This window comes from Tachyglossus aculeatus, chromosome X2, assembly GCF_015852505.1.
Source record: "Tachyglossus aculeatus isolate mTacAcu1 chromosome X2, mTacAcu1.pri, whole genome shotgun sequence".
Lineage (NCBI taxonomy): Eukaryota > Metazoa > Chordata > Mammalia > Monotremata > Tachyglossidae > Tachyglossus > Tachyglossus aculeatus.
The window spans coordinates 7,608,800-7,621,954 of NC_052100.1; the positions used below are offsets into that span (position 1 = coordinate 7,608,800).

Sequence of the window (13,155 nt, forward strand, 5' to 3'; positions counted from 1 at the left end):
CACACACACACTCTCTCTCTCTCTCTCTCTCTCTCTCATTCATACCCCCACCCCTGGCCTGTTCCCGACTATCCCCATGAAAATATCCCACTTCACCTGGGGTCTCAGCCCAAACCCACCCTCCACCCTTCCCCTCCCCTCCTCCCACAGGCCAAGCCAAGACAAGTCACCAAGTAAGGCAGCTCTCCTGAAAGAGAGCACTCCCCAGATCAGAAGCCGCACCCGAGGCCCCACATTCAAAGAAGGGCCATCTATTTCCCATTTCAGATGATCAAGGAGGCAAGGAGGGGGGCAGGCTCTCCTAAAGGCTTCTGTTGCTCCGGCTTCCCAAGTGGTGGCTCTGGTCCCCAAACTCCCTTACCTTGCAGCTCTGGGTTTTATCTTCCCTCCCTGAAATATCTAGAAACGATGGCACTGGCTCCCCGGCCTTTTATTCTTTCCCGCTTCCCCCCACCTCCCTCCCTCTCCCCACCCTATCTTTATCAATAAAAGACCCAATCTTTGCCTTTATGCCACGTGGAGATCCTATTAGAGGACTGGGATAGACTGAGGCAATACACTGATGGGGGATAGCCGCTCTCCCTCCCAAACCCCTCCCCCCACCCCGCCAGTCCTCTCCGCCTTCCCCTCCCACCCCCCGCCTATTTCCCCGTGATCTCAATCACATCATCGTCCTTATCCTCATCTTCGTTGGAGCTGCACCCTACCTCCGAGACCTCGTGGGAGTCAAACTGAGGCACCTGGGATCGCAGGAGGCCCCCAGCAGGGTAGCCCGAGTGGGGGGACATGTAGCCGGGGTAGACAGACACGCCTCGGGGGAGGCTGCCCGGCAGAACAGGAGACGGGAAGGGCGCGAACATCCTGGGCTCGGGCAGGAGTGACTGCGTGAAGGGAAGCGGGTAGTTAGGCAGCACCCCTGCCACAGGGGGATTCAGCATGAAGGAGGGGATGCTGGCGGTGACTGAGGTAGCAGCAGCGGATGAGCTGACGGGGCCGGCTGGCAGAAGAGGGTCAGTAGTCACTGGGAAAACCAGGTGGGGGTCTGCCAGCAGGTTAGGCAGCTGGTAGTAGGATGAGCCAGTGCCCATGTATAAGGAGTTCCCCGCCTGGGGGGCAAAGGGATTGGCGAGGTTATGGTTTAAGGAGACGGAGGGCAGGGGAAACCCGCTAGAAACTGGGTACCCGTGTTCATATGGCTGCACAGGGACTGGCAGCTGGCACTTCTTGGACGGCCGGCAGGCTGGCTCCTCGGCGGTGGCGGGGGAGGCGGACTTGCGCTTGTTGCCCCTTAAGTCCAGCACTGGGTGAGCGTCGCCGGCATGGTCTGAAGCTGGGAGGGGGATGGGGAGATGCTGGGCTAGACAGTGGCCCCCCAAATGAGGCTCGGCCCCCCTAGCAGTCCCGGGAACCGCATTGCCGTCCGTGAGCCGGATCGGGTGGCCGGAAAGGGCAGGGTTGGTGCTGGGCGAGCTGTGTTGGGATTCACGGGCGGCAGCAGCCTCCGCGTACTGCTGCAGCTCACTGATGATCTCAGGACTGTCAGGAGAGATGGGCCGGGCTAATTCCTCCGTGTTGGGGGGTTGGGGCGATGAGGCACTGTGTCTGCCATTGCTCGTGGACTCGAGAGATGGACCCTGGGATCCTGGGAGCAAAACACGGCCAGGGTTAGAACAGACAGGAAGAATACTGCCGCAGGGGAGGGCGGATCCATGCGACCTCTGGATCCGTCCTGCTTTCAGGGGGAAAGGGCTGGCGGAACTCAGGGGCTCTCAGCTCTGAGGCCGACATCAGGAAGAAGAGTTCCTGTGATGACTCGGGAGCCCCACTTCCAAACTGGCCAGGGGTGCTCAACATCAGACAGCTGAGCACTTGGGGGGCAAGAAAGCCTGAGACTCAATAAGCTTAGCCTGCCGGTTTTCCGGGGCAGCTTCATACACCCTGCTCCCTTCTTCCCTAGCCCTGCCCTCCTTCCCCCTTCCCTGCCAAGACAGAGGCAGGAGTGTCAGCAACTGACAAAAAGGAACTGGAAACTGGAAGGGCAGGGCAGCAACGTCTCTCATTCTGTCCAACCTCTGGCCCCCCCGGGGCCCCCCTCACGGCAGAGCCAGCCGGGGAAGAAGATGAGCAATGGGAGATGGCAAGGAAGAGAGACCAGAGAAAAAGGAGTTGCCAAAGGCACCTGAGGCAGCTGTCCGACGGTCTTCATCAGCCTTTGGTTTTCCAGTTGTTCGGATGGCAAAAATCCGTCCATCGCTGGTCCGGATATATGTCCCTGAAACAGAATGGGAAGGAGGACAACCTCATCAACCCATTTAATGCTGAGCAGGGTCCAGGAACGCTGCGATCTGGCCAATCTACCCAGTGCTGGCTACTAGCTACACACTCAGGTCTGGGTAGAAAAGAACACCTGCCAAGACACCTTAAGAGAGACGAGGGCTGTTGCAGGAGGCGGCCCCTACAGTTTAAGGACAACTTCTAATGCTGCCGCGCAGCTCTCAGACAGAAACCGCACAGTTGCTCTGGGCCTCGGGACCCGACACCTGGGGGGCCCCCGAAAGGCCGGGCTGCTGTCCTTCACTGTGACTAGCTGCATTTGTCCGCTCTGTCCCACCAGAGGGAGGGGCCGTGGAAGCCGGGGTAGACCGCCGGGCCTCGGGGATGTTCATGTCCGGCTACCTCCTCGGCGCTTCAGGAGAGGGTTCCGCTATTTGGTCTGGTCTCCGGCCAGACTGGTTCTCCGTTCGGGCTCCAAAGAGTTCGCCTTCCTCAACTAGGAGGGCATGTTCTCGGCCCTCCGCTCTAACCGAGTATCTCTACAGCGGTTGCCACTCCTGGCCCACGGTTGCCACTCCTGGCCCACGATGTGCTTTGAACGAAACAAAGCAAAGGGGGAGGGGCGAGGCATTTCCATGTTGGCTGGAGGGGGGGGGCGGGGTGGAGGAACTGAGCCACCTGAAACCTGTGGGAGTCAGCGAGGGGTTGGACAAAGGCTGGCAACACCCAGAGGTGGGACCTGGGTCACGTGCCTCAGGCTGGTCGTCCCCCAGAGGGCTGGAAGGGAAAGAAAGTCGGGGCCTGGTGCCGACCTGGCCCGGGATCAGAAGTCCCTAGAAGTCCCTTCTCCGTTACAGAAGAGGCCAGAGCCAGGCTCAGAGAAAGCGGGCCGCTCCATCAGCCTTGCCAAAACAGGATCATACAGAGGGATGGAAAAAGTCTATCCAGTCAGCAGCATCCGCACTGGCTTCCCCTTACATTTACCAATGTCACCCCCATCTCTTCCTGCTCAAGTCACTAAGCCAACACACCATGAGTTCCCCCCAAAGTTCCATGAAAGCTCCACGAAATGAGGATAAAAGAGATGGTACTGGCAATCGCTTTTCGGCTCACCGCTCGATTTCATCAGGGTTCAATTTTCCGTTTGGGGGCGAGGTGGGGCCCAGCTATATTGGGATGGCTCCCCTTGCTCCCATTCCACGTGAAAATTCATCCAGTCAGGCCCCAGTTGTCAGCTTTGCATTTCCCAGGTCTAATGGAGCCCGAAACAGGAAGATATTTTCTCTGGCAGGGCAGGGGGGCGTGGAAACCTCCCCAACGGGCGCTCTCTCACCTTTTGTCCCTCGGATGATATGAATGCTTTCGCCAGCGCTGATCCTTGCCTGTACATCCGTGGAGCTGTTTGTTCCCGGAATTACGATATCTGGTAGAAAAACAGACACCTGAAAGGACATCTGCAAGGAGGGAAGCCCCAAACCATGTCCCGTACCTTCAGTTTTCCCACTGGTTTCTTTTACAAACCCTCTGGTATTTTAGAGGGGGCCCCAGGGGGTTGGAAAGACCCCTCAGTGACATAACTGATGGTATCTATCCAACGCTCTACACATAGTAGGCACTTAGTGAGTGCCATAATTATTATTCTTAGAAAGTACAAACAATAGCCTGTCCATTTCACTTGGAGTAACAACTTGGTATACATTTAAGAAGTCTAACCAACATTTTGCATGGATCATGATATATTAGATAACTGCTTTTAGACTTCAAAAGCTGGGAACTAATTTTGCGCTAATTATTTTCCCTCTCCTTCCTACATTACCTGTGAGTGCTAGCCCGAGATGCTTTGGGTTCCTTGAAGGAATCCGAAGTTAGTGGATAGAGCTTGGGCCTGGAATCAGAAGGACCTGGGTTCTAATCCTGGCTCCACCACATGTCTGCTGTGTGACCTTGGGCAAGTCACTTAACTTCTCTGGGCCTCAATTACCTCATCTGTAAAATGGGGATTAAGAGTGAGAGCCCAATGTGGCACAGGGACTGTGTCCAACCTGATTAACTTGCATCTACCCCAGTGCTTGGCACATAGTAAGCGCTTAACAAGTACTATCATTATCATTACACAAAGGAAGCAGCTCCACCTTGGCTCCTTGCTGGTGCTCCCGAGAGAAACTGGGCCTTCCACAGAGAGCAAATAAAGGCCTTTCTAAGAAATTCGGGACCCAGCTGTTGGGCAGGATAGTCGTTACCTTGATCCATTTCATTTTGAGAAGTGCCTAGTACAGATCTCTCAACATAGTACATGCTCGATAAATACTGACAATGAGGAGGAACAACAATTCTTTTCCAAATGACAGACTACTAGACTCTCTAAGACCGGCAGGACCCTTAGAAGGCAACTTGTCCCTCCTCCCCTGCTTCCATCTCCAGGCTGGACAGTAGTTCACCAGGGACACACAGGTTTATTCTATGAAGATCTTCAGGACAACAAAACGCTGACCCATCACCTTCCACGCTCTTATGGAAGGGAACTAGGGCTTCGCTCTCGATTCCAAGCAAAAGTCACTGACCTGTGGTGGTAACGATCTTCTGCACAAGGACACCTGCCCGCTGCAGGTAGTTGATGGGGAAGTTGATGGCTGGGTTGGATACTGAGGCTGTCCCTGAGCTGCCCAGTGGGACGTGCCGAGGCATCATGGGAATAGGGGTGGACTGCACAGGGCGGACGCTGGCTACTGGTTTGTCGTCACTCTTCAGGGTTGGCCGCCTGCGGGAGGGAGAAAGAGAGCAAGAGGAAATCAGCACATGGCAGCCCTCACCCACCTTCTCCCTAAGACAGAGTTCAGAATCCCCACTCTTCTGCTAACTGGAGAGCTTTGTCTTCTGCCAGTTGTCGGCCAGAGCGGACGGGAAAATGATGAGGGAGTATCTCTAAAGAGAGCACAAAGCCACATCAGGCTTTGAGGGAAGTTGAGAAGGAAACTTTTCTCAAGACTTTAAGATAAGGGATGGGAACTGTTTCCAATATGATCATCCTGTATCAAGCCCAGTGCTTGGTAATAAATGCCACAATTATTAACTATTGTTATTATAGTAACATTTTAGTCATTAGTGCTATCCCACAAGGAAAAGAAAGGACAAGAAGGAGAATGCAGGGAGACAGTGTGCACACTCCCCCCACCCAAAGGAATGAGGGAGATCTCAGGAAATGGGACAGAAGGTGGGGTGGGGGAATACAGAAAGAGATGATAGGAAAACAGAGATAGGGGCAAAGAAAGTCCACAGGAGGGAAGCAGGGAAGGGTTGGGGGCAGGGTGGGGAGAGGGGAGAGAGAGAGAGGGGGGAGAGAGACAGACAGACAGACAGACTTTCATAATTTGTTTAAAACACAGAAAAATCAAATCTGGTAAGTGCAATGATGGAAGGAGTAACAGTTTAACAGTTTACTTGGGATACCAAGAGACATTCACTCCTGGGGCTCTTGAGTAATAATAATAATGGCATTTATTAAGCACTTACTATGTGCAAAGCACTGTTCTAAGTGCTGGGGAGGTTACAAGGTGATCTGGTTGTCCCATGGGGGGCTCACAGTCCTAATCCCCATTTTACAGATGAGGTAACTGAGGCACAGAGAAGTTAAGCGATTTGCCCCAAAATCACACAGCTGACGATTGGCGGAGCCGGAATTTGAACCCATGACCTCTGACTCCAAAGCCCGTGCTCTTTCCACTGAGCCACGGTATGAGAGACACTGGAAAGCACTTACAAAGAATTACAAAATGCAACATTGCTCAGACCACATTACATGTCTAGCAGAAGCGGATGAATTTACTTACCAAGGAACAAAAGGCCAAATCATGTAATATGCCCACGAAGTAGCAATGCAGTGGATTGCACAAAAAAAGAAAGCCAAACAAATAAAAAAAACCCTCAAAACTTTTTTTTTGGTAAATTTCAGCAGTAAGGAGCTGCCCACAAATTCACTGAGTAATTTAAGTTTACCAGGAGATGATTCTCTCTACCTCCTAAATCTTACACATCTCATAAAATAATAACGATTTTAAAATCTTACAGCACAAGTCATTTTAATATTATGAATTTTAAAATTCAAAGGAACGTTGAGTAGTTAAGGGATAAACTATCATGGGTCCAGAAGTTCACAAGCTCAAATTGGCCTAGACCTTATATAAAAAAGGCTGCAGACGTGTAAAAATTTTACCAAAAAACTGAAAAATTCACCCCACAGCTGTTCACATTGAAAACATTATTAATATCACACTGACAAGCGAGAAAAGCTGGAGAATATTTTGTAGGCTAGTTGAAAAAAATGTTTTTTAAAAAATTTACTCATTAAAAAAAATCAGTTGATCAAGTGTGAAGATGTTTGAGTTCTAATCTAAACAATGCTACTGTCCTTCCCCATCACGTACATAGCTATAAGTGAGTAGAATGGTATCTGTGCCCTACTCACTTCCTGGGAGCATTAATACGGAGCAAGCAATGACATTTCAGTCAGTCAACCCACAAATACCACTGTTATTCCCCCAAAAGTCTCTCTGAACTCCAACACTCCATCTATCTCCCCCAACAACTCTGTGTCACTCTGCCTCCTAGTCAACTTATTGATCACTTCTCTCTTTACGGTTCCCATTTACTTTAAAAGGACATTCTACGTACTTTAAAATGATGTTTTACTCGTTGGCAGTGGCTAGGTTGAGAGGCTGCTGGAGGTTCAGTTTGAAGAGTTATCTAGTAACCCACAGAGACAGCCAGGTGGATATGAAGTGAGAAAGAGACATGGAGGGAGGGAGGGAGACAAATGCAGGGGAGGATAAAAAGCCAACACAACCTCTTAATGCTCTTTCTCCTACATTGAATCTCTCCTTTTGCTTAGTTCTTCCCCCTCAGCCTTTGCTCTCCTGACGCTTGCCGAGCCCCTTCTTCTGGCACAGGACCTGGGGAGAAAATGAAGTGCCTCGGCTTTCGGCGCTTTCAGTTGAGTTATTTATGAACAATTGCCTGTGCCACAATCTCAAGATAAGGGTAGGCTTCTACTGCTAGCAAGAGCCAAAAACAAGGACTAAAAACATTCACTCTATTCAGCCAGGGGAGGCAGTGAGATGAAAGCCCCAAAGAAGCAGCGACTTCAGAGCAAAGGCTCTTAATTACGATGCAATCTTCTCTTTCTGATCAAAAACAGAGCAATTTACTTGGAATTGAAAATAAGAGGACATACATAAAAGACGACAGATTCTATTTGACTCAATGGTCTGTCCCTGGAGAAAGAACCTTCAATTCCTATTATCGACCCATAGCCTTTAACCAGAAGATCCTGTATAGCTGTCATTGTTTCAGGCCACAGTGATATCCAGACGGAAAGCATTTATGACTTGCCCCCCACCTTCCCTCAATGCTGACTGATCAGAAGGCCCAGAAGAACAACTACAAATACTCCCGAAGCTCTGAAAGTTATTGTTAAACAACATGCTCAGGTGATCATCCTATAACAACTGGCATTAAGGAAAAGTGTCGGCATGGCCCCACAGGCTTAGGAATCCTATCTGCAAGACAAAGTGACTTTCCTTGACCCTCTCATTTGGTGTATCTACACCTGCTTCTGAAACCTAACACAGTATACTCCCTCCTTTGCTTCTCCTTGTTCAGACCAGTTGCCCACAAAGACCAAAGCAGCCGTGTCTCTGCAGAGAAAGGGAGGCTCATCCCCAGGTGTCCCTCACTTGTTCAGAGACACACCAAGAATGCTTCAGAGGAATTTTTAAAAAAATATCACAGGACTGGACTAAAAGAAAGGGACAACTAAGGAAGTAGAGGAGATGCCTTAGAAGCAAACCGACTAGGGCCTGGCCCATGGGTCATGCTAGAGCTACTTGCCAGACAAACCTTAAGCTCTTGAGGCCTACTCGAATGAAAGGGAAGGAGGACTGAAGGAGGAAAGAGCCCGTACCCGGTAGTTGACATCTGACGCTCACCGCGAGGCAGAAGTGCACTTTCCCTGGTCTAGACCAAACCAGCCAGTTGGCCAACAGCCAACAGGCAGACAGAATCGGCTTTGGGAGCAAAGGGCTCTAGGGGTCAGCTGGCTTGGTCAGGCTCTGTCTTTGTTTTTCTTATGGCATTTGTTAAGCACTTACTATGTGCCAGGCACTGTGCTGAGTGCTAAGCACTGGGGTAGGTATAATCAGGTTGGACACAGTCCCTGTCCCACCTGGGGCTCACAGTCTTAACCCCCATTTTACAGATGAGGTAACTGAGGTGCAGAGAAGTGAAGTGACTTGTCCAAAGACACACAGCAGACAAGTGCAGAGCTGGAATTAGAACCCAGGTCCTTCTGACTCCCAGGCCCGCAGCTCTATCCACCAGGCCACGGTGCTTCGGTTTTCAGAGGTGGAAAACTGGCCATTATTGGAGTTTTGGCAGTGGCAGCGACTCCTGCAACTAGGTTTGGGCAACTGCTCACCTTCTGGGCTAGTGTCGGAAAATTTCCGACACTGTAAATCGACGCACTCTTCTGACACGTTTGTTGAGGTGGATGCCTAAACTCAAGAAGTCAGGAATTCCCATGCTGTCAGACCAGCTTCCCTGTTCCCAATGGCTACCACCACCAGGAGTGACGCCAGGAGTGACGCCAGCAGCAACCATTCGAATGCCAGGAAGGCCGCAGCGGTGTGGAACAGAGAACTGTTGCCCAGGTCAGGTAGGAACCAACCAGAGGCCTGTCCCCTCTAAGACCTGTTTTAGCTGCTCGTTTCTGTTACTGGTTATTTGGGTGGTCTAATTTGTAATTTCCTGTTGAATCAAGCGCTTAGTACAGTGCTCTGCACACAGTAAATGCTCAATAAATACGATTGAATGAATTCTATGTAGCTGTCTTGTCCCTAGTGGGATAGGGACTGTCTCTATTCCGGCACATTGTACATGCTTCAAAAATATTCATTCAATTGTATTTACTGAGCACTCACTGTGTGTGGAGCACTGTACTAAGCACTTGGGAGAGTACAACAGACATACTCCCTGCCCACAATGAGCTTATAGTCTCGAGGGGGAGACAGACTTTAATATAACTAAATAAACTACAGATATGTACATAATGTCTGTGGGGCTGAGACGGGGGATGAATAAGGGGAGCAAGTCGGAGTGGCTCAGAAAGGGGTGGAAGAAGAGGAAAGGAGGGCTTAGTCAGGGAAGACCTCTTGGAAGAGAGGAAGGCCTCTACTTCACATATCTTCATAAGAAACAATCATATAGCATCTCAAATTTACTACCTGCCTCCTTACAATTCATGTCTTCCTTTCGTCATTTCAATTCCAATCTCTTGACAGTGTGGAAAGCTTTCTGCAGCAAGCATGCCTAGAAAGATCAGTTTGCTTTCACAGCAGAAGCTCTGAGTGAAGAATCAACTTCTCTCACTTCTTCTAAGAAATACCAATGGACTCAGTTCAGACTGAAGGAAAAATGCTTCCTAATCTCAAGTAACGTTCTTTACAAAAAAAGAATTCCAAAATAATGCCAGATTTGAATCCAGAAGTGGGGGTAGTTGCTGCCTTTGACCAGTCTCATCATGCCTGAATTTCATCTACTCTTTTTTGAGCCCACTAGGTGGCCCAAGTATAAATAGACAGAAGACATTTTAACCTCTCTAGAATGACAAAGATTTTTTTTAACCTCTCCCCCCCAAAAAAAGAAAAAAAAAAAGAAAAAAAATATCACAATTCAAAAGCAAACCTTGAGAAGTGACCAGAATAGGTAAATGTAGATGTCTGGTCATAGACCTGCTCCCTTGAAGCCCCTAAGAGACTTCAAATACAATGAAAAAAGTTACATCATGTCATGTATTTATTTCCCCAGGACTCTGAAGTCCAGGACCTCTGAAAGTAGCTTTCTTTGAAAGTCTTGCTGGTTTCATGGGCAAGGGGCCCCAGAGGCAAGCATGGCTCAGAGTCTCTGGGTGTGGCTGGGATGATGATGCAAAGAGGAAGGGTTTGCATATGATAGGAATGGGGGCAGAGGTGGGGGCGTGGGGAGGAGGGGAGAACATTTTGGGGAGAAGTGGAACTTGTGGAGGATGCGCAGGCACCGCCCAAATCAAAATAATCATTAGGCTGCTAATGCTAAAACAAAGGTGGTAGGGCAGTTTTCTGACTAAAAACCAAGGCAGGTTATCAGTGAGCATGGAAAAGCATAAGACCTAGGAGAGTTGGTTTGAGGCTAAAGGTTTGCTGGGAAAGGGGCGGTGGGGAGTGGGGGGGATTGTTTCAGAGAGAATCAAACAGGCCCTTGAGGAAAATGAAGGTCCCCAGGGAATTGAGAGCAGAGGCTCTGTGCTCTGAGGAGTCCCAGAAGGGATGTAGTTCCACAGGATCCCTATAGCACTCAGTTCCAGGCTACATGCTGAGTTTCAACCCTCTTGGCTATCCACAGCCATGCTATTGTAACGGCTGGGTTGCAAGGGGCCTCGGGGCCACAGGTTGAATATCCCTGCACCAGGCAATTTATCACACAGCCCTCAGATACAAACAATAATCCTAATAGCTTCCACTGCAGAAACAGTACTTCCTGACTTCTGCCCAAGCCACTGTGTCTTTCACAAAGATTCACCTGCCAACCTCCAGGCAAAGCCACCACCAGGGCCTCCACTGCTTCTGGGCAAAGAGTCGACCAATACTCTATACTTGAAAAGCGAGACCTTCACTGGTGTTATGAACACCCATAAACTAAATCCAATGAGGTTGGTCCACCTGACAGGAGCTGGGCTAATAACTGGTGCTCCCTTAAGAAATCAAGGTCGCCCACCTCCTGCTGGGATTTCAGATTAATGGCTTGGACTTATACCCACACGTTTGTTGGCCATCTACAACTGCTCAATAACCTTCTGGACCATTCGCATTCCCGTCGGAACAGGTCTCTTGGCTAGAGCTTACACTGATGGCTCAATTTGAAGTAAATACACATATGTGCTTTGTTTTAGCAATGAACTATATATTCTTACTGTTTAAAGGAGAAATTTTGTTTGATTCTGGAACACCAGAAAGCTCTTCTCTCTCAGGTTAGTGTCATTAGAAGCGCGCGCACGCACACACACACACACACACACACACACACACACACACATTCTGCTCTCACCAGTTTCTCTGGCTGAAGGCAGGGATGCTAGTCAGGCTCTGGTCACTCGCAGGGTAATACTGAGCATAGGATGGGCGTGTGTACGGGATGGACGCTCGCTTCTCTTCCTCATAGCTCTTCTTTGCAGCTTTCTTCTCTGCCTTAGTCAACTTGTGCTCTTTCCGGTCGATCAGCAGTGACTCATGCTGAAAAGGCTCCTGGAGACACAACGGGGTTGAAAAGCTCCTCAACACCAACTCAGTCCATGGGAGGGAATGACCGGTAATGAGCACATTCTGACAAGAGCGCTCCACAAGTCCCTCCACAACATCCTGAAACCAGGAGAGGAGCCCAAGTTTCCAGGAGAGAATTTCCAGCACTAATTAAATTGGTGCTTACATAAGTACCAGGAGGGAGGTGTGCTTTTTCCTCTCATTTGTGTGTGTGAGAGAGCTGGCCCAATTGGAAAAACAGCCTACAAAAACAAAGTCAAACTCATTAGGGGACAAGTACGAGGTATTTATTAGACATCAGGTTGAAAAATAAATGCTGCAAATAGGCAAGTAAAGAGGGTCAGAGTCAAACAAACCTCAATATGGGACAGCAACATACTGCCGCCCTGACAAGTCAACAAGTTACTGGGCTGCATCAAGAGCCATACAACATGCTAGGATCAGGATAAAATCCCTCATTTCCTGCTCTACTTTACACTGGCTGGACCCTTATTAGAATATTGTGTCTTGTTTGGCCCACTTAATTTTTTAAAATGCAGAGAAAAAACTTCCCAGGGCCAGCAGAAAACGTGTCCAAAATGATTAAAGGGAGGAAGCGTAAGTCCTACAAGAAGATGTCAGAGCAATCTGGATTGTTTAGAGAAAGCCTGAAAGAAATTGGTATCATCAAGTATGTGCAACGCTTAATGGGGAGGAGGGTAACCCAAGTTTCCTCTGAAATCACTGGGGAAATGGGGTTAAATTCAGACAAGAAAACATTTGGAAAGAACATAAAGAAGAACTCCTGTCTAGCAGAGTTGTGAGAAAAGGGTAGACTTCCATCTGCTCTGGATGGTTTAGCCATTCACCTGCCTACAACCATGTGGCCGAGAGGAAAGAGCCCGAGCCTGGGAGTCAGAGGCTAGGTTCTGATCCCAGCTCCGTCACTTGCCTGCTGTGTGACCTTGGGCAAGTCACTTAACTTCTCTGGGCCTCAGTTTTCTCATCTGTAAAATGGGGATTATAACTGTGAGCCCCATGCGGGAGGGATATGGACTGCGTCCAACCTAATTAGCTTGTATCTACCCAAGCGCTTAATCCAGTGCCTGGCATATAGCAAGCGCTAAAGATACCATTAAATAAAAAAATTCACTTATTCTCTGAGCAAGTCTCTCACCCTGACTGGAGTGGAAGTGCACCTAGGGCCATGTGGTGAGAGCCAGGGCCCTTACCTTGGTGATGAGGTGAGGGTACTTGAGACAGGCAAACTGTAAAACAGATTCCTTGATCTTGCTTGTATTCAGTGCTAGTTGTGTAGGATCTGGCTCTTCTTCTACAAAGTGCAACAGGTTCTCCACCTCCCGCCGGGTGAAGTTCAGCATTGGGTTCAAATCATCCACTACCCGATCTGTGAAGGCAGACATTAAAGGGGCACTCAGAGGAGATGATGATGACGACAAAGGAAAGTGAAAACACTGAAGCGCAAGTCAAAACAAATCACGAGTCTTATAGGAGGCATCACCTCCACCCTCCTCCACCTCGTTCACTAGCTTAGGGC

The 13,155-nt window shown here is 49.4% G+C and overlaps 1 protein-coding gene across 1 annotated transcript in view; it reads right to left on the reverse strand.

Moving 5' to 3' along the window:
* Positions 1 to 641: 641 nt before the first annotated feature.
* The window catches only part of RAD54L2 (RAD54 like 2), an 87,157-nt gene continuing 74,643 nt past the window's right edge, over positions 642 to 13,155 (reverse strand). The window contains exons 17-22 of the mRNA XM_038770901.1: positions 12,830 to 13,005; positions 11,407 to 11,603; positions 4,836 to 5,032; positions 3,608 to 3,697; positions 2,180 to 2,272; positions 642 to 1,642 (exon numbers count right to left, since the gene is read on the reverse strand). Coding sequence (XP_038626829.1) covers positions 642 to 1,642; positions 2,180 to 2,272; positions 3,608 to 3,697; positions 4,836 to 5,032; positions 11,407 to 11,603; positions 12,830 to 13,005 — 1,754 coding nt within the window. The remainder of the gene's footprint in view (positions 1,643 to 2,179; positions 2,273 to 3,607; positions 3,698 to 4,835; positions 5,033 to 11,406; positions 11,604 to 12,829; positions 13,006 to 13,155) is intronic.